Source organism: Furipterus horrens, unplaced genomic scaffold, assembly GCF_987537825.1.
Source record: "Furipterus horrens unplaced genomic scaffold, mFurHor1.1.pri manual_scaffold_1, whole genome shotgun sequence".
NCBI lineage: Eukaryota > Metazoa > Chordata > Mammalia > Chiroptera > Furipteridae > Furipterus > Furipterus horrens.
Genome location: NW_028327171.1, coordinates 50,065,090 through 50,086,616, shown reverse-complemented (window position 1 = coordinate 50,086,616; position 21,527 = coordinate 50,065,090). Strand labels below are relative to the sequence as shown.

The 21,527-nt window shown below is 38.8% G+C and overlaps 1 protein-coding gene and 1 pseudogene across 5 annotated transcripts in view; both read right to left on the bottom strand.

The window, feature by feature from the left end:
• Nucleotides 1–6,390: 6,390 nt before the first annotated feature.
• Nucleotides 6,391–11,163, bottom strand: LOC150021073 (COMM domain-containing protein 3 pseudogene; annotated as a pseudogene).
• A 6,021-nt stretch (nt 11,164–17,184) lies between these two features.
• Nucleotides 17,185–21,527, bottom strand: part of TP63 (tumor protein p63) — a 215,908-nt gene continuing 211,565 nt past the window's right edge. For 4 of the 5 annotated variants that reach the window (XM_090275297.1, XM_090275290.1, XM_090275282.1 and 1 more), the window contains one exon: nt 17,185–20,305. In XM_090275297.1, the coding sequence (XP_090131423.1) occupies nt 20,009–20,305 (297 nt within the window). In that variant the 3' untranslated portion in view covers nt 17,185–20,008. The remainder of the gene's footprint in view (nt 20,306–21,527) is intronic. The other variant, XM_090275310.1, reaches the window with a different exon arrangement.

Genomic DNA, 21,527 nt, shown 5'->3' with positions numbered 1-21,527 from the left:
GCTATTTCCAGTTTCCCCTCTATCCTTAGCAAGTCATGTGAATTATGTAATCTTTTGTTTCCCCTTCTTTCCTTGTTTTCCAGTTAATGTTAATTTTCATGTTCAAGTACAGTAACTATATTGAGTTTGCTTTGTATATTTATTTCTTGTTCTTATAACAAATATTTAGTTGCAATTTGTCTTACTGTAGCTGTACTTATTTTAAAGATTCTTATTTACTCTTTAGAATTTATTTGCTCATCATTTATATTACCTGCCTACACTCTTTGGGGCACAAATTGGGCTCTAAGTAGGACTATGAATTCAAATTCCACTTTTCTCAAATTGGGCTTGCAATCAAATATCAGAAGGGTAAGAGACAAAGGGGAAAAAAAGCAACAGACTGGAAGCATAAAGATTAGAAAGACTGTAACAGTGCATAAACCATGAGCTGTAAAGATGCAGACGAAGGAATATTATGGCTTGCCCAGAATGATGAAGGAGAACGTAAGGATGGCATCTGAGTGGACACTTGAAGAATGAGAAGGATTACCAGAAGAGGGCCATTATTTCAGGCTAAGGTAACAACATGAATAAAGGTCTAAGAAGAGAAAAACAGGGTATTTGAGAGAAGAGTGTATTGAAGATTTAAATAAATAATGTGGAGGATATTGTTGTAAAAGCGAGCTGGGAATAAATAAGGCTGATTTCAAAACCAGTTTCTGTAATTCTGAAGCCAGTGATTCTGTTGCTAGAAATAGAACTAATTGTTATTCTTTGGTGATCTTAAGATTTGTGCTGGTTCTGTAATTACCTCCCAAGAGATGTGTTTATTAAGTAAAAATCAAGAAACAATTGCTGCCTCCAGGGGTAAGAGTAACCAAGGAGAGAGAAACACACCTGCCTGTTTGGTCACCAATACTAACATTTTACTTTCTTGGGTTTTGAACAGTAAGTTGAAGCCTGGAGTTGAAATGAAATGTAGGCCGCTCTAGGGTGATGATTCAGGCTGACTGTTAGACCTGCAAAACCGAATGTGGGTGGTTTTGTTGTGTAATCTTTTGCCTTAATCTTCCTGCCTTTAATGAAGTGCTTTGGCTGTCTCTTTATGCGTATGCCTGTTAGAAGTAGGACATGCAAGGAGTTTCTTAATGGAACCTCATCAAATTTAAAGACATGATTAAAAAATTGTTTGCCTTAGGTTAAAAATGAAAGAAAGGAAAGGAAAGAGCAATCATTAAAGCCAGGTTAAACAGTTGGTATTCTTTTATTTTAGAAATTTAAAGTCCAGAAAATAAAATAATTTGGTAAAATTTGCTTTCCATTTCAAGTGAATTTTATGGAATTTAATGTACAGAGCTTGTGTTTACATGCGGTGTTAGTGAGGAAATTCAGATATAAAGGGAGAAATATACCTACTAAATAGTAATTAAATCAAAGACTGAATATTTTGTTTACCATGTTTAAAATCAAACCTTCTCCCAAGCAGCGTGCCGTTACTTCAATGGTTTCTCAACATTTCAGTCAACATTTTTCCAAAAAAAATTTATTGAGCATCTACCACATGCCAGTTCTCTGCCAACTTCCAGAGATAGTAATAAGCACAAAAATTACACTCACAATTCCTGATCTTTCAGAGAGTAGAGTCTAGTGAGGATCATCAGACAGTTGTTAAATAATCACACATATAAAAAGAAAACATTCCAAATCTGAGCACAATACTCTGAAAAAAAATAAAAGTACAATTCTATAAGAGCCAACAATAAAGGTATTATAAATAAATACCTCTACTCTTTGTGGGCCTCAAGCGTGTTGGCATACAAGGAATTTGTACCATGCCCGTTTGGTACTGGGGACAGAACAGGAGCTTTAGAGTTAAGAATATTGTTGTCAAGACCATGAGGGTTTTTGAATCATGTCCTGCACAGCCCAAGGTTCTGAAGAGGTTCCTGAAGCTAGGTTTGTTCTTCCCCTACCTCTACTAGCACCTTCCCTAGTCCTTTGCTTTCCTCCAATCCATGTCTATGGTGCTGCCAGAAAGACAAATCTAAAACCCAGTTCCTACAGTGCCTCCATCTGAGGTTTCTTCTTGACAAGGTTAGATTTCTTTGCTCCTTGACAGACAGGGACCTCCAGCCAGCCTCACAGGATATGCCTTTCATCACTCTTCTCCACACCCCATACAGCCCAAGTTCCAGGCTCAGTTAATGTTTTATAGCAGAATCATTCACTTCCCTGAAACAGGCATAGGCTACTTCCTTTTTCTGGGAGCATTCCCCACCTTCTTTACCTGGAAACTCCCCACTCATTCCACAATATCAAGGTCAAATGCGACTTTTTTACTGAACCTTTCCCTTACCCCATAAGGCAGTTAGTCATTTTCCTGATGGCAATACCGCAACAGTTTGTTCTAGTTATATCCTCATCACATTGTACTGAAACTATTTAGTTTTGTTTTTTTCATAAATTAGATTATGAACTTTATGAGGATGAGGACTAAGTTTGATGGACTTCTATAATCTTAACTTCAGCTCCTTCCAGGTGGGCACCTAATACCATGTTTTGCACACATTAATATACAATTGTGAAAGGAAAGAAGAGGTCTTGGGGCCTTTGATGTCTGCCTTTTTTAATTGCAACTAAATGATGATCCTTCATGTATTGATAAACCTTGATGGTTATTAAGAGCAAAACTCTGAGGGCCAAATCAGGGAGTTCCCTGATTCTTAGGACACCAAGAATGGATCCTAGCGCATATGGCAACTGCATAAATTACAGAATAGTGGCATTTCCTCAAGACCTTTACTTCTTTCTACTGGAAAAGTGTCATCAGATGCTGGTTATGTTAGAACAGAACACAGGCCAAAGGGTTATTTTTGGTATTAGTTTCATGCACAACAAGACCAATGGAGGTGGGTAAGCAGAAGAGTCTAAATTGACTCCCAAGGTAATGAATTAGGCAGAAGAAAAGAAACATTTCATGCTACCTTTCCCCCCCCGGCAATTTAGCTATAAGTCCACATACCTGCCTACTCAAATCAGTAGTTGTTCTAGTCTTACTGCCTTAAGAAAGAGAAGTTTCATGACAGAATTAGAAATTGATTTGCTGGTGTTTTTCTGCATTTTGGTTATAAATTTCCAAGGGTAAATTAGAGAATTTAGACAGAGACAAAAATATTTGAAAGAAGATGAGAGTTGGCTTCCTATAGCCCATATATGTCTTTAACTGGAGAGAAAAGCCACGATGTGAAAGAGATGAGAATACAGGCATTGATAGACACTGAAGAGAAGAGCCATGCCTCCTGCTATAAGAAGAGGGTCCTGGGAGCTAGCAAGGCTTTTTATTATGGACCTATTTTTTTGTGAATTCAGGCAGGTGAAGCCCTAAACAGTATCAGAGAGATTTATCATGCTTCTTGGCCTTACATGGGGAAAGCTGCAGGCCTGGGATGGACAGTCACATAAGAGAAAGAAGCCTCTAAGAAATAACCCTTAGAGTGGATTGACTAAGGACCAGTTTGGATCATGGAATTCTTAGCAGATATCTAAGTGGGTAGATGACTGAATAGATCTAAACCCTCCAGTAGAACTTAGAATAAACCTTAGGGAAAGGAAGGAAAAAGCCTGAATTGACAGATTATCCCATATTGACAAAAGGAGAGCTTGAAATAGAAATTATCAAGGTTTAATTAAAATAAAAGATAAATTTATTGTATGTTTAAGTTCATGAACTGAGATTCAGACATGCTGAAAAAGAGGGAAAAAAAGAGTAGGTGTGCTGGGAAAGGACAAAGGTGTGAACTCAGCATGATTGAACATTGATGAATCTGATGGGAAAGTCAAGTGATATATGCAGGGTGCCTAGAGTACAAAGTTATGTATGATGTGATCCTGACCTTCAAGAGGTTCACAGATGGCCTATATTGATAAATGTGTTCTTTAAAAGATCAGTGATAATCCAAAGGATCATATGCTAAGCGTAACAACTGCAGAATATGTTCACATAAGGAAATGATCAGTGAAGGTTTAGTTGTCAGGGAAGGCCCCAAAACAAAGGTGGGACATGAACTTAGCAAATAAAATGAATAAATAATGACTTGGCAGTTAAATTGTGCATGGTGTTTGAGAGTGAGTGAAGACTAGTTGCATTATAGCAGATGATTCCATTGTGTTAGAACATAGTTAAGATGCATTGAAGAGGTTTGCTTGGTCCAAGAAAGAGGAGGTATGGAACACTCAGCTAAGGACTGAACTTCAGTGAGGAGTCACCAGAGGTGTGTGAATGGACGGACTTTATGTGAAATTGAATACATTAAAAAATTAATTCCCAACAGTGTGTAATTTTGCTTCTAGCAAACCAGGCAGGTTTGTTACTTACGTAAGATCATCTTAGAGCAGTTATTTTGATGGGAGAGACTGTATTCCAAAAAGGCAGAAAAACTAAAGACACAAACTGAAAACCAGCAAAATAGGATAACTGTAGATTAAAGATACTCTGCAGCCTTATCTTTAAATTAAAGCTTGCTTATGAAGACTTGCTTTGCAAATAGTAGAGATCATTACTACTGCTGTCTGAAGGACAGCATAATGCCACGAATAAATGAGTAACCAATGTTCACTATTAGCACTTAGTTTGCTCACTGAGCTTGGGGGTTGTGTGAAATCCAGAGCTGTTTCTCGAAAGTGATTTGCATAGATGTTCTTGTGCCCTTTGGAGCACATGGGAAAAAGAGTAATTTTTTTCCAAGCATAACTCAGATTTGTCACTGTCTGTTAAAACTTTCCACTAATTTCCTATCACTCTGATTAAATAAGTCACACTGATTACCTTAGGTTACTTGGCTCTATGTGATTTGGTCCAGTCCTGGCCACTACGACTTTATCTTCTAGTACTTGTGGTTTGTTTTGCTCCATTGTCGGCCCACTGGTTTCTTCTTGTTTCTGCAACTTGTCAAGTATATTCTCATCCAGGATCTTAACTCTTACTAAGAACTCTTCCCAGGTACTACTCAGATTTTTTTTTGGTTCACACCTCATTCACATCTCCACTCAGATGTTCTTCCCAGAGAACACAGACTGCCCCCCCCCCGAAGAAAAGACTTTGGGAAATGTAGCTAATAAAATGCCATTAGATTAAGATCTAGATACGCTCAGAACAATGTATTTTGGTTTATTGTTTGTTTGCAAATTAAATATTTTTTTTCTTATATATATGTCCCAAGCTTTGGTATATTTTACTTCCAATAACCTGTAATTGGGCTGTATCTGAGGGACTGTTCCTGGGTTACAGGAACCTCTATTGAAAAATGTGAATAGCTTAAAAGCGATTGCAAGTTTCTATTCTCTTTAGAAGTCTTTTATCAATTACCAATAGGTCCAGGATTATGAACAGTAAAGCACTTTGTCCTCATGTTGGGACCTTTTTGAGGCAGCTTGACATTCCAGAGTTCACCTTCAAGTCCAAGTTGAAGCTGCTTCCTACAGGATTTTGTTTGACACTGTACCCTTTCTTGTTTGGCATTCTCCCTTTTCCTTTGCTATTTTACTCACCCTTTACTATTTCTCCTTGGAGCACTTTGTCAATAAATCACTTGTATCTTATGAATTTTTGTTTCTTGGTCTGATAGTAGGAACTCGAAGCTTAGACAGTGAATCACCTAGTTATCTGTGTAAATGAGAATATATTTGTTACACTTCATTTGCCTTGTAATAGGCATCCATTTACATTCTTCCCGGACTTGTAAATATGAGATTTTTATTCACTGGAGCCAGGTGCTAGGGAAGACTTACTGCAAAGGAATAGCATTTTGCAGCAAGATCACCTTGGGGTGTACAGATTCTAGTTATTTGCTTCATGGAGCTCAAGAATAGATTTGACCTAACTCATTTCCTCCCCACATTCCTGGCTGGTAGACAAGGGCAGAAAGGAAGGAGAAGCTGAATCACTAAGGCTTAATTCATTTGTCTGTTTCTTGGCCCCTGGAACTTGCTTTAATTGAAGAAGCTTTCAGTGGGATTAGCTTTGTTACAAAAAAGCATGCTGGGTCTCCTTTCAAGGTAGGCCCTTGGCTGTATTAGAGCAGTATTAATACTTAAGGCTTTTTAAAAAAGCTTTGGTGGGAACTTACTTATTCAGAAAGTAAATACTGTCTACTTCCTCGTGTAAGAATTAAAAAATGATCAAAATGGACTGATGTACAGTTAATACTAAAGATTCAGATACTTAGGTAGAATTTTCCTCTTAACTTTCACAAGTATAAAAAAGTGTCAAAATTTATGAATGGCATAAATCCAGGAATAATTTTTCCTTTTGAAAAGGAGGATATCCAGCTCACACAAATGGTGGTTCTGCCAATGGCAAGGAGTTCCTGGTCTTCTACTAGACCCAGGCCGATTGCTAATTTCCCCAAGTTACAACTGAATTGTTCTTTCCAGGCTTTTCGAAGCACCTTTAAGTTTCCCCACTAAATCCTGAAATCGTTCCATGTTGCAACTAAAGCTAATCTTTGGAAACCAGAGATCTTTATCTGATATTCCAAATGCTAAGATTTATATGGGGGAGGGATCTGCCTTCCCACTAGGATTTCTAGGGAATCCTTATTAATTTGATATTCCATGCAAAACAGTTCTATTTGCTCTGTGTCAAATTTACAGTTTTCTAGTTAAGTGCTCAGAGTCAATTTGCCAGCTCTGCTTTCCTGCTTCCACTGTGTAAGTTGCAGCTGCAATTTACAATGTCAATATTTTAAAACCAATGGGTTGATATGTTTCAAGTCTGGGTGATCTAACATGGCCTCATCCACCTGGGCATCCAGCAGGCTCTGGAAAGCCACCTGGAGAATTGTGAAGGTGTCGGAGTCAAAACAACCAGGATCGGCCAGCGTCTGGAAGCCTTTCTGCACATACTCCAATACTTAAGGCTTTGGAAGAATAAAGGTCTGTCTCTCCAACTGGGCCCACAGAAGTCACCGGCCTCTGTATCATCTCTGTCTCTGCAGTAGAAATATTCTCAGAACAGCATTGTGTGGATGCTGCAGCACAAGGACTGGGGTTCCAAACAGTCAGAAGGTTCAGGGAAGCACACACTTGTCTGTTTACCATGTATGATCTGAACAGTGAAGGCAGGTTGCAGATCTTACTTCATATTCTAGGGAGTAAATCCCACTACCAGGATCTTACTAGTATACTATTGCTAGGCTGAAGCTAAACTGGGGCATGCTTTGCACAAGAAAATCAGAGAAGCATTTAGGAATATTATTACTGTGGAGAGATAAGAAGAATGTTTTGCTAAATGTAAAAACACCTGGAAGTTGCCTCAGATAGATCACTGACTAGCTGTGTGACTTTAGAAAACTTGACTCAAATTACCTAGGCAATAGTGTCGCTGTCTATAGAACGAGGCCCCTATGAGGTCACCACTGCAAATATCCTATCATTTAGTCCTTCTCTCAGCAGTATTCAGTATTTCTGTGAACACTGGGTCGTCTTCTATAAACTAGTCTCAGCACAGAAGACTGAACAACTTGCTTGTATGGCATTTACCCCAAGGCATCAGAGCTTTTCTGCTGTTCTCTTTACATCTTGGGAAGAATAAAAACTGCAATTTACTTCAGAGGTAATGCAACAATTGACTAAATATTCTAGGAGGTAGCTGCTTCTGCTAGCAATCTTTAAATATGTAACTGAATGGTAGAGCACCAATTTTTCCAAATTCTGTAATCCTTTCAAAGGCAAAATTCTCTGAAGTTGATGTACTGGCTTCTCCTTCTGGCCGTTAGTCATATACAAATGCGACACTGTGGGTTCCCATTCATCTCCCTAGTCTACTTAAGCCAGGTACTGACTGGTTCACTGCATTGTCACCCGCATTATGGTTTTCTTGTGATGTTCATCACACAAAACAGTCCAACTGCTGCTGCGTCTCAGTGCCTCAGAGCTCTCTAACCAAAAGCTCCTTTTCTTCCTCTAGTCTCCCCCAAGTAGTTCATATCACAGTCTCACGCTGAAAGCCCTTACAGATATTTGTTTGTGATTCTGTATCTTCTACTATCTTCAGATCACATCATAGAGCTTAAGGTAATTTTTGTTGACACAATCTTTTCTCCACAAGGGGAAGCATGTCTCTGGTAATCTTATGGTCTATCAAACCACATACTTATAACTATATAGTTATATATAGAGATATATGTGTCATTTTCTATTCCATTTTTTTACCCCTAAGGATAGTGTTGTTTATATTCTATATCACAATAATTAATTTTTTTTTTTTTTGCGCTGGCAGGTGTGGCTCAGTGGATTGAGTGCCAGCCTATAAACCAAAAGATCACTGACTGGTTCCCAGTCAGGGTACATGCCTGGGTTGCAGGCCAGGTCCCTAGTTGGGGGTTTGCGAGAGGCAACCACATAATGATGTTTCTCTCCCTCTCTTTCTCCCTCCCTCGCTCTAAAAACGAATAAATAAAAAATAATAATTAAATAAAATGATTTTTGCATTCAGAAACATAACTAAAATGAAAAAATTTTAAATCAAACTGAGTTGTGTAGGTCATCTTTACTGTATCATGGAAACAGAAATACAACTAAGTGCTTTAGAATTATTCTCATGGTGGATAATCAGGGAGGTTTTATTGTGAAGGTAATGTTTGCATTAATTCTTGAAAGATTGTAGCCCTGAAGGATGTTTACTGAGATGAGTGAAGGTGAAGTCAGGACATTGTATTGGAGAGAACAGCATGACAAATGCACAGAAACATGACAATTCAAGAATTGCTTGTTTATTCTATACATAGTTCTTGAGTGACTACTATATTGGGAGTCATCAGTGAACAACACAAAGAACTCTGCCTACTGAAAATACATTCCTGCACAGAATGTTGAGTAGTCAAAATTGGTTGGATGACATTAGATTTAAGTAGTAAATCAATAACAAGCTGTATATGGGACTCATCCTGTTGCCAATGACCTTTGAAAGAATATCCCCCCAATAAGGGGCAAGAAGCATGGGGTATAAACAGGAGCTGACAGACTGAAACTTCCTAGCAAAAGACTACAAGTTTCTGCTTCCTAAGCGTGTATTGTGCAGCTCAATGGGAGTGATCCACTAAAAATTACTTGTTTATTTGGAGATAGTACTACCATGTGAAAGCTCTAAAGTAGAATGCAAAGACTTGGTACGGTCCTTGATTCTGCCACTAACTACTTTTTTAGAAAGTATATTTTACTGATTATGCTGTTATTGTTGTCTCAAATTTTCCCCCTCTGGCCAGTACCCACCTTCTCTCCAGCAATCCCCCCTGCCTTAGTTCATGTCCATGGGTCATGTGTGTAAGTTCTTTGGCTTCTCTCTTTCCTATACTATTCTTAAAATCCCCCTGTCTATTTTGTTCCTACTATGTTTTTTAGCCTCTGCACCATTTCCCCTATTCTCCCCTTTTCCTCTCCGAGCTAATAGCCCTCCAAATGATCTCTGTACCTATGATTATGTTCGTATTCTGATTGTTTGCTTCATTTGCTTTTGTTTATGGTGATGATGAACTCCTTTAGTTTTTTCTTGTCTGGGAAGTTCTTTATCTGCCCTTCCATTGTAAATGATATCTTTACTACATAGGACAATCTTGTCTGTAGGTCCCTGATTTTCATGACCTTGAATATTTCTTGCCAATCCCTTCTAGCCTGCCAAGATTTTTTTGAGAAATCAGCAGACGGTCTTATGGGAACTCCTCTGTAGGTAACTAACTTATTTTCTCTTGCCGCTTTTAAGATTCCTTCTTTATCATTAACCTCTGACATTTTAATTATGATGTGTCTTGGAGTGGGCCTCTTTACATCCATCATGTTTGGGACTCTCTGTGCTTCTTGGATGTGCAAATTAGGGAAGTTTTCTTTTATTATTTTTTCAAATAAATTTTCAATATCTTGCCTTTTTTTTTTTTCTCCTTCTGGTACCCCTATGATGCAAATGTTGGACCTCTTGTAGTTGTCCCAGAGGCTGCTCACACTATACTCATTTTATGGCTTATTTTTTCTTCTTGTTCTAATTGCTTGTTTTTTGCTTCCTTATTGTCCAAATCATTGATTTGATTCTTGGCTTTATCCACTCTACTGTTGTTTCCCTGTAAATTGTTCTTTATTTCAATTAGTGTACCTTTTGTTTCTGACTGCATATTTTTTATGCTGTTTAGGTCCTCACTAAGTTTCTTGAGCACCCTTATAATCAGTGTTTTGAACTTTGCACCTAATAGATTGCTTAACTCCATTTTGTTTAGTTCTTTTTCTGGAGTTTTGATCTTTCATATGGGCCATGGTCTTTTGTCTTCTCATTTTGGCAGCTTCCCTGTATTTGTTTCTATGTATTAGAGAGAGCTGCTATGACTGCCTGTCTTGGTAGCATGGCCTAATGAAGTAGGTGTGTCCTGTGGGGTCCAGGGGCACAGCCTCCCCTATCACCCAAGCTGGGTACTCGAGGTACACCGTTTGTGTGGGCTGAGTATACTGTTCTTCTTGTAGTGGAGCCTTATTACTGTTGGCAGGTTAATGGGAGGGATTTACCCAGGCCAGTCAGCTGCAAGGACTGGCTGTGACCAATGACTCCCAACCTCTGCCCTTTATGGAAGATCAGCTGTGCAGGGGCAGGGTGATGTTGTTCCAATGTGGTCTGTACTTGTCCATTGGTGTTCTGGCTCTGGGGTTTCCCAGGTGGTATAGGCCAAGGTCATTCTTCACCTGTGTTATGCCTGAGTCCACCCTGTCCAAGCTATAAAGCAATGTGAAATGGCTGCTACTTGTGCTGGCCTTGGAGATTCCTAGGGGAAGCCAAGCTGTGAATCTAGGTTGGTTACTGCTAGTGCCGAGCCTGGGAGCCTGGGATCACTTAACAAGAGGTATGGGGGCTAGTGGCTCACTGAGGCTGGCTGTCGATTATTTGAGAAGATTTAGGAAGTTGTGAAGCATGAGCCAAGACCAGCCATTCATATGGGAAGGCAGCTTAAGTGGGCCCATAAGTTGGGTGGGACAGATTCTCAGAAGATTTCCAGGGCCGGGCAAACTGTGTTAGCCAGGTTGATGGAGTCTCAGATACAGTACCAGCCTGGTGACTCTGTGGCTCTGTGAGGAGAGGTTTCAGAAAAGAGACAATGGCCTACCTTTCTGTATGGGAGAAGGCTGTCCACCAGCTCTTGTCTTCATGCCAAACACTTTACTTTCTCCCTGCATGTGACTGGTGTCTTTCAAGCTGCTACCCTGGTGCTGGAGCTCAGAGAGAGTGAGTCTGATTAAGTCTGTGTGTGGGTTCTTTAAGAGGAACCGCTTGGGACTCCTGAAGTTTCTTTCACTGACTCAATCCCCACTGGTTTTCTCAGCCAGATGTTATGGTGGCTTATCATCCTGGCACTAGAACCCTGGGCAGGAGGTTTGGTTGGAGCTGGGACTCCTCTCTCCTGAGATATCCCTCCCGTATGTTATCCACTGCACATTGGTGATGGACCAGCCTGTTGCATGGCTCCACCCATCCTTCCAGTCTGGATTGATGTGGTTTCTTTAATCTGTAGTTGTCAGACTTCCATTCAACTCAATTTCTAATGGTTTTGAGTGATCATTGTTCTATATTTTAGTTGTAATTTGGATGTGGTTGTGCAAGGAGGAAAGTGGTGTCTACATATGCTGCCCTCTTGACTGAAAGTTACATTTTTTTTTTTTCCTTAAAAAAATCTGCAGAGGCAGAGACGTTGTTAATCCTTAATCCAGGCACCACAATGAACATCCATTTTTTTTGCATTTAAAAACAAAATTAAAAAAATTAAGTGGCAGAGGTGGCAGAAGGTAATCTATATAGCACCAACAGCATAAAAACCATAATTGGTTGCAATATACCTATTGTATGGATTCCAGAGAGTGCTTTAGGCCAGAGGTACTGGTGGCTGAAAAAAAGCAAGGAGTTAAGAAAAGGGTAAAGTAAAAAGAGAGTAAGAGAAAGATTCACTTGTTAGCAGCACCTAAAAGTATTCATTGCCAAGTTCCACTGGGAAAGAGAGAATAATAAGAACGAGAACAGGGCCTTTCTCTAGCACAGAGAAGAAACCTCCTCTAAGTATAGGTTTGATTTTGTTTTACTAAAAATGGGGAAGAAAGGTCAGGACCTACTGGTTATTCCTTGCATTAAACAGTTGGTTGCAGCTCTGCTGTGACATGCTGGACAGCTTTATTTCCTACCTGGACACTGTTTCCTACTCCATAAAACGAGGAACTTAAACTAGATGATTCCTAAGTTCCCTTTGGTCTACACTTCTAAGATCATAGCGCAGTGTCTTTCTCAACCCTGAACTGCACACAGTTCCTTGCACACACCAGAAAGTATCAAGGAAGGCTGAGCAATGCTTTGGACAGTAAGCACAAAGGGAGCCCTCATAGCATCGAAGCCCACATGCCACCTCTGTGCAGACCTTTATTGACTTCAGCCTGATCCATCAGGTTCTTATGCTTTGCCAAAGTTTACCACCTCTCGTTCTCTCACTGTGAATGCACCCAGCTCATTCAACATGAGGAGGAGAGCCTGGAGTTACACAAGAGTACTACAGAAATAATGGGAATGGAGTTCATAAGAACATATTCTCTCAGCCAAGAGACAGGGGAACTCTTCCTCAGGGAAGGAAAAAGTGCATTACAGACATGGGAGAGAGGCAGGTATTCACCACCGCTGCCACATTCACTAAGGGAGGTCAAAGTGTTACAGAACCTGTGATGGTGAGCAAAGACTCTGCTGTTGTACCACAGGATAAGAACTAATGAGGCTAGGGAGATGAAAGAGGGAGAGCAGAGGCAGCCAAGCTGTGTCTCATGAATAAGGCACTATATGGAAGAAGGAGAAAGGCAGTATCTCATCGATTGCCAGGTGCTGACTGAACACAAGCCAGCTATGGGATGATACAATACCTTCTGCTGAGCCTTAGTGAGACTGCACTTAGATGTGACTCCTGTTCTGTATGTGACACTTGAAGATATCTTGGATTTGAGGGTCGGGGTCATAAGAGTGAGGAGGCAAGCAACTACCTCCAAGAAATGGCTTCAAACTCCTGGCAAAATACAGATAACCCTGATGCCCTATTCCTCATAGAGGGAATTACCACTGGCCTAGAAACGTCAAGTTCGAGTAGAGAATGGAATAGAATGTGGATGCCTTTGGTAGAGAGAAAGAGAGGAAGACAGGCAGGGAAATGGGAGGGTTCCAAAGAAAATAAGCACATAATTTTGCAGAGAGTCTTTGCTGCTTATGCGTAAGTAAGAGTGAAACACCTTAGAGTCCCTAAAAAAGAAGAAGATGTTGAGATGTCCCTATCCCAAAAGTAGTAATAGAAGAAAAAATACAAATGTGCATACACACACACTTCCTAGTGGCCTGAAAATCATTTTGAACACCAGGTGTTAGATATACTTTCCCTAGGGCTTCTGCTTCCTGGGTGATGTTCCATAAAGTGAATTTCCTAGAACATTCTTTTACAAACTCTGTGTTGGATATTTACAAATACCAGGATTTGTTCTGATATAACAAACATGTTGGCACCTTGATGCCACTATAATTCCAGAATTCTTGAGAACAAACGTTCTATCATGCGCTTGGCAGCAGGCCCGGTGGAATGACACAGCAGAATTTCTATTCATTCTACAGCCCAGAATCTGACAAGGGGTTGAACTTTGTGTCCTTTCTCCTTTTTCTCTCGTTTAAAATTCCAGCTTTTCTGTACCCTTGGTATTATAGATGCTTTAAGTTTCTCTACTTTTACTCATTAATAGAGCTGAGTAGTATTAGGAAGGTATTGGTAAGTTGGTAAAAAAGTTGGATATGGCTGATGCAAACTTAGCTTAAAAATGGTATGGAAGAATGATCAATTTAGAGAAGGTAGTACCTAGAGTTTAGAAATATAAAACTATTATACCAAGTATCATATTTTTTTTACTGATAAATTGTGGTATTCCCGAAATTATAGTGCAACTGTCAGATGAGTTAAAGTGCCATAAAATTCTTGATTTACTATCTCCTGTTCCCTAAACCAAGCTCTCTTTGCTCGAAAAATTTTTCCCTCTTTTGGCCCTGTGTCTCTAATTTTTACTCAAATTACAAAATGCTGCACCTTCAAGATCCTAGGCCTACAATTCTGATCAGAATCACAAAAGAGAAATTTACCTGCCAGTACTTGCCACCCACTTGGCACATAGATTCAGGATTAGTGTGAAGAGTTACAAATCTCATAAATTTCAAGCACACACCCAACATTAGCTCTAAATGTACCAGTTTAAATTACCAGTTTGAACTACTCTTATGTGAAAAAAAAAAAACAAAAAACAAAAAAACTATTATCTATCTATCATATATATCTCTCTATTGAGAGAGAGGGAAGAAGAGAGAGCAAGAGCTTTGGTATTTTAATTTATCTTAAAGCTATAAACTTATATCTACATTGGCAGAGCTGTTTTAGGCCATCCTTCAGGTCGCTTCTAAAAAATACTACTATAATACTAACAAGTCAGGAGTTCACAGCCTTCATTTTACAAATGCGAAAGCTGAGGTGCAGGGGATTAAACATCTCACCCCAGTCACCACATTTTGTTCAGTTTGGTGTTCTTTCCACTCTGCCCTTCTTTGTATTTCCATGAAAATCTACACATTTGTATAACCATGAGTCTGAAGCACCAGGTGAAGACACAGTACTGATCAAATTTAAAAAAATAATGGAGACTAAGGCTTTACAAAGAGGATGCTGGGAAATCTATACTAACAGCTGGAAGTGTCCTATGCTCTAGTTTACTTAGTAAGAGAACTGTAAAATATGACAGAGAATCATTGAAGGTAGAATGAACACCAACTCTTGCTAGTTTGTGAGTGCCCTGACCCAAGATCACATGTGTCTTCAGTGGGTCTGGAAGGCTCCAACATGCACCTGCCACTGATGTATAGCCCTTTATTCCACTATTTTATTTTGCTATTATGATGGCCTTATTCCTGGCTGGTTTGGCTCAGTGGATTGAGCGTCGGCCTGCGAGCTAAGTGTCGCTGGTTCGATCTTCCAGTCAGGGCACATCAGAGAAGGAAAACTCTGACTCCAAAAAACCTCCGCTGCCTTGCGGCATACCTCTTCAGGGGAAAGGCTTAAGGGAGTAAACCCTGACAGAAAATCCGGAGCCGGAGTCCCTAAGGCGGTTTGACGTTGTAGTCAACACCGGCAACTCCTGCGGCGCACCTGAAGCCAAGCTGTATTGACTCCGTCTTTCCCTTGGACCCTTCAGCTGCCAAGAAAGGGGGGGTCTGCTGCATGGGCAACAGCAGACCCTCCATATCACCTTGCCCAGGCTCTGTAGCTTCAGCTTCACTGGAGAGGACACTCCAGCGTCATCTCAAGATGTCGATTCAACACGGGAGGAGACAGATACCGTGGCACTCCCGAGTCGGACTGCACAACCATTCTCGGCGGTGCAGATACTCTTAAGAAGCTACACCATCGTCTCTCGAGACGGACGGCTGCCGACGACGATGATGGCTTTGTAAAGCACTAGGGTCCTTTGGTTACCTTCCTAAATAATCCAGAAGGTATAGACAAAAGCAGAAACATGATCTCTGAATCTCAGAAGTCCTATGCACTTTTTAGATAATTCAGGCATGTTTAATTGTTGTTGTCCTTGGTGTTCTGTAACTATTAATATGGAGTAAGTTATTCTAATAACCAACCATGTAACATGAAAAAAGGGATTATTATCATCTGCATCTAAATAATCCCTTTAAAATACTGTATTCATTTTGTGAATAAAATAGAGAATAGTAAAAACATCATCAGAAATTTTAATAAAAATTTAAGTGTAGTAAGCCTAACATTTTAACATTTTTTAGATGTACATATATATATAGGCAAAATGGGAAATATCCTCTGAGTGCAATTAACTGCTCATGGACTATCATGTAATCTGAGATATAACCAACTTGTAAGTATTTATTTCAGTTATATTCCAGCTTATTATTGCTTCCGAATCTTTGTCTTGCATTTGTATTATCAAAATGGAACAATTGAAAAAGTTTTGGACCATCTGATGGCTCATAATTTTGTTGAAAAGGTAACCACATTCTTTACTCCAAAACTGAAAAATATTTTAATTTTTACATTTATAAGCTCCAATCAGAGTGACTAATTCAATGAGTTAAACTTCTACGTGATCTATTTTCTTCCTATTACCTTTGATACACAGCAACCTCCAGCATTTGCCCACTTGCGAAGCGTATTGGGTAAATTTCAGTGCACAAGAATTATTAAAGAATAGTCACATGTTCTTTTCAAAAATAGGATGGTCAGGTGTTTTCTTAAAAGTTTACATGGTGAAATTTTACTTGTTGAATAATTAACTATTAAACCATTTCACTTTGAGAGTTAATATTGCTCAACCTTTCATTGCTTTTCATGTTTCTTTTCATGGCACCACTGTATCAACCGTTTGGGGGGGAATTCAACACTTATATTTTAAGGAATGAGAATTGGAACCCTTTGGCACCCCTAATTCAACTTGAACCTGCCTTGCCTATATGAATGTATATATTCACAATATGATGACATTTATAAAAAGGAAAACAGATATTTTTCAATAGTGCATATTATATATAATGTTATTCTGTGATGTTACTTATAAGTCTAAGGTATTAAATTTCTCTCATGCCATCTGATGTTAGCTCATAAAAGAATGAGCTTTTTCAGTTTTCTAGGAAAATATTTAAACCATTTTGGTAGTAGATATTTTGACTGAATCAATGCATATATTTGAAAGGTGATCCTTAACACTGAATTTATAGGGGAATATGCCCAGCCCACCATCTGCAATGCTGTTTCCACCCACAACCAGGGAATCCGCTTCCCAGCCCTGCAGTGCTGAGCTGGTCATCTGGTCACTGCTGAGCACCCTGGAAGGCCACTCAATCAGACATAAGTAGCTCCTCTCTGACTGAGGCCAGAATGAGTGTGCTTTGGAACAAAGTATTAAATCTGTGAGTATCTCATATATCAAATGAGAATATTGCTCTGGTATTGTCTTCTTCATAGATTGGCTAAAATGAGAAAGTAATGACTATATTGTTTGGAGATAAGAAGCATCAATATTTGAACCTCTAATGTTTTCTCATGATATTTCTCTTCCTTGATGATTAAAAATAAGGACAGACACACACACACCATCAACACCATTTCTCAATGCTTTTTATTTTCTTTTAAATTTTATTGCATGTCCTGGTAAACAGAAATGGCTTATAGATTTGCCTCTGGCTCACCAAAAGCCCATAATACAAAATACCAAAAGACGAGCAACTGAAGCGTTAAAAAAAAATCATTACATCTATAAGAAAGAATTTTTCAAAAACATTAATAAAGTATATAAAACATTTGACATTTACTAATTTTTGTACAATTATAAAAATAATAAAAAAAACAGAACCCTTAACATTCAACATCCCACACACTGCATTTTAGGGGAACAAATGTTAATGGATTTAATGAAGAAAGTTCTGTTCTCCATTTGTGTTTCTAACCACCTCCAAACAAAAACCTATCCATCTTCAGCTAACTGCATTGACCTGAGGCCGCAGGAACTTCATTAAGCGCACTCTCACTTGTTTGCCCTTAATATTCTTTCACCCCGTTCTCCTAGCTACTCATATACTCAAAGAGTGTAAGTTTCCACCAGGATGTGAGGCCAGCCGTTGCACCTAGGCTTGGCTGATGCCAACCCCATGAGATACAGTACAGGAATTTCTGAGTCCCTAGTGCCATCTAAATAGTGCTGAAATAGCTCAGAAGAAGTCCTTAAGGTTATTCAAACACTCAGGACAACAGAGGAAGCCATCTGACCTCTTAGCTTTGCTAAGGCACATCTTTCATTGTTCCCCTCAATAAGTTTTCAAAGCTGCAGCTTGTTCCACAAGTTAACAGTGCTTATCACCATTTAAGCACAATGAAACTTTGAAATCCAGGACTCACTCTCTTTAACATACAAAATAAAAATAATAAAAAACAACAATTTTCCCTTCCCCCCATCTTACAGTTATGACTTTTTTTTTTAAATTTGACCTCTTAGTTTTACTAATGGGTGTTTCCATGAAAATATAAAAACAATAATAATAATAATAACAATAATAATAATAATAAAAGGTTTCAACTGTGGTTCTGAAAAACCCACTAACCCAAAAAGAAAAAAAATAACTGAAACACAAAATATGCAATTTCACACTCAAAACATATATACACTTTCAGATGACACTCATACATTATATTTTAGAGCCACATTAGCCCTTTTGCACTTTAAAATAAAAACGGAAGCTTATGTGCAATGATAGCCCTTTACCAGAAAGTAGGAGAGGGTTTTAGAGCTCATTGGCATATATACAAAATATTTGTTTTACAGTGTGAAAAAGTATTTGCTACAAAGTATGTTTCTGAAATATGTAGTGGAATATTGTCATGTTCTTTAAACTTTGAAGACAACTCTTTGTTTATGTGGTTCAAGCAACAGCTCCTCACCTGGAAGCTTTATCCCCTGAGCTGGGGGGACACTTTAGGTCTATGCAAAGTCCAGAAGAGAGATAAATGAGGAAGTGGGTTCTCACAGTTACTTTCCAACAAAGTGAAACTCGCATTGATCAAAAAAGAAAAGTGACATAGTGATCTAACTGATGCCACAGAAGAAAACTAAGCTCATAATTTTATATTTTACAAATCACTACTGCTTTTTTAAACCTTGAAGAAAGAAAGGTAAACAAGCCTCTAAATGCAGAATTTCATAAAATAGGAGGGTCTTTAAAAGAAACATTTATGAAATAATATTAAAAAGGTCTTCCAAGAATTTTAATTCATGGCTCACTGAGATCTCTTACTGGTTAGTGGAGATTCATTATTTCCATGTAATATCTGCTCTCCCTGGATAATCTTCTTAACGGACACTATGACTTTACTGTAAGAACAAGGAAGATGGCATTCCTCCCAATCAACTCAACCTTAATTCTATCAAGAGTAGCAAATGAGTTAGTCAATCTAGTTGTAAATTTCAGTTTTAAGGCTTTGATAATGGCCACAAATGGTTTCCCAGTAAATACTAAGAGATCAGGTGTCTGGTTTTAAATTTGAGGGGATTACTGATATAACCAGATAGATGATACCAAGTGTTTTTAAATGGCTGCGTTGGTCCTTTTAAGAATTTCGGCCATGACCCAAATTCCAAGCAAGAGAGGATGTTTCCTCCTCATGGTGTGTGATAATGTGAACATGATTTTTTTCTTGTAATTGGATTAGCAACCCCAAAGTGAATCACCATCACTAATAGAGATGTCAGTAACATAAAATACACCAACATAGGGAATCATGCACATATGTATATAGTCTCATCTATATAAGAAGTAATGGCAAATACAACTGGTGCTATCCAAAGGTTTGATATAGCATTTGCTTAGCATCAAAAGAACTGAAGGACCTATGCATAATTGTCACTCACATGTACTACAAGCTCTAAATAGTCATTACTATACATAGTATACTTTGAGAGAAGGGGTATACATAATCCATCCAAAACAAGTAAGTTAAACAAAAGTTGATAAGTGCAACTCAATTTCCTTTAAATTATATTTTAAACAATACTCAATGCCCCCCACTCAAACATATATACTGTATATTTATATATTTAAATATATAGTCTTAGACTATAAGAGTGAAAATGCTTTATAAAAGTCAATGAGAGATCTCTGCAGCTTAAGAAGACACTCACCGCTTTTTTGCTCATTTCTACCTATCCATGGCAACTTTAGTCTTGCAAGCAATAGCTTTGAAGGCTTAAAGCCAGAATCAGAATCAGACATTAGGTTAGACATCAGATAAATGGAGCCTCTTGCTTCTCCTTTCCTTAAAAAACCAGACTGAGAAGAGGAAAGATATAGGGAGAATGCTTTCACGGTCAAGCTGTAGGGCCTTGTAGGGGGTGGGCAGATGGGAAGAGGATGGAAGAGATCACACAGTAGTGCTCACTCCCCCTCCTCTTTGATACGCTGTTGCTTGTTGCGACGAGCATCCATGTCAAAGTTGAAGTCATTCCACTCATCACGGGGTGGGAAGGAGATGGTCTGGCGGAGGGTGAAGCGCACAGCGTCAATAACACGCTCACCCCGGGTCTCACTGGATCCCACACTGACTGTAGAGGTACCACTTGGGGTCCGCAGAAGGTGGGGAGGGGAGGAGAAATCATGTAGCTGCCGGTGGTCCAGGATGCCTTTCCAGATCGCATGTCGGAATTGCTCAGGGATTTTTAGACTTGCCAAATCCTGTGCAATAGGAAAGGGAGTTAGGGAGAATTAGGACAGAGAGACTGACATTTCGTCTATATCATTTTGTCATTTCCCAGTGCTCTGGTTTAATTGACTTGAATTTATAGATCCCTAAATTAGAAAATAAAGTAGCTCTCCAAAAACCATTGGCACTACAGGTAACTAAGCACAAAGGTACAGCCTTGAGGCGCCATCTCTGTTTGTGGATTACACTTCATTCATTCTTTACTGGTCTCAGTTCCTTTATTGGTAAAATGGGGACAAGTTAGATCAGAGGGCAAAAATCTCAAAACAAACTAACCACTGCTCAGATGAAGCAATGAGAAGATTAGTATCAGTTACTAAACATCTTCTATGTACCAGCTACTGCACTAATTATTTTATATTCATAATATCATTTAATGCTTAGATTAGTGGTAGATATTATTACACTTATTTTTAGGTAGGGAAGCTGAAGATCAGAGAAATTGACAAGTCTAAATTTGCACAAGTGAATGAACTGGGGACTCAGGACAGCCTCTGTACATAAAACTACCCTGCTGGCCAAACTAAGGGTCATGGCATTTCTTACATTTATCTATAGTAACTCTTCATTAGCTTGTTTCAGTAATGGCTCATTTATTGTATTTTATTTGATCATTATTATTTTATTTTTAATTTTTTATGGAATAGCATGGTGGGTAGAACATTGTTCTTGGAGCCATAAGATACTGACAGATGTTCTTCTGTCACTGACTGGCTCTAGACCTTCATCAAGTCCTTTATCCTATACTGGCCCCATTGGAAAAATGGAATACAATTCCTTTTTAGGTCATTGTAGACTCATGTAAGTGTGGATATGAAAGTATTTTGCAAATACTTTAAACCATCTGTATTATTACAGTTGTATTACTATGAACTTGCATCTTAGAGAGGATACTTATGAAAACTCTCAAATTTAATGGCATTCCTTTCTAGGAAGGGCCGCCAAATAACTTGGAATGGTATTGAGAGACAAGCTGAAAAAGAGGTGCCTATTACCAGGAATGAGATGGAAAAAGCTGAGGAAAGAATACAGAAATTAGAGAGCTTCCCAACCTTTCCTGATTTGGAAATTTGCAGTATGGGTACTCCAATTCCCTATTCTAGCAGAAGAAGACATTATAGAGAAGATGATCCATAAATAGACAAATGAGTACAGTTCTTTATGCTCTGGAAACTTCAAATAAGTCCAAAACTC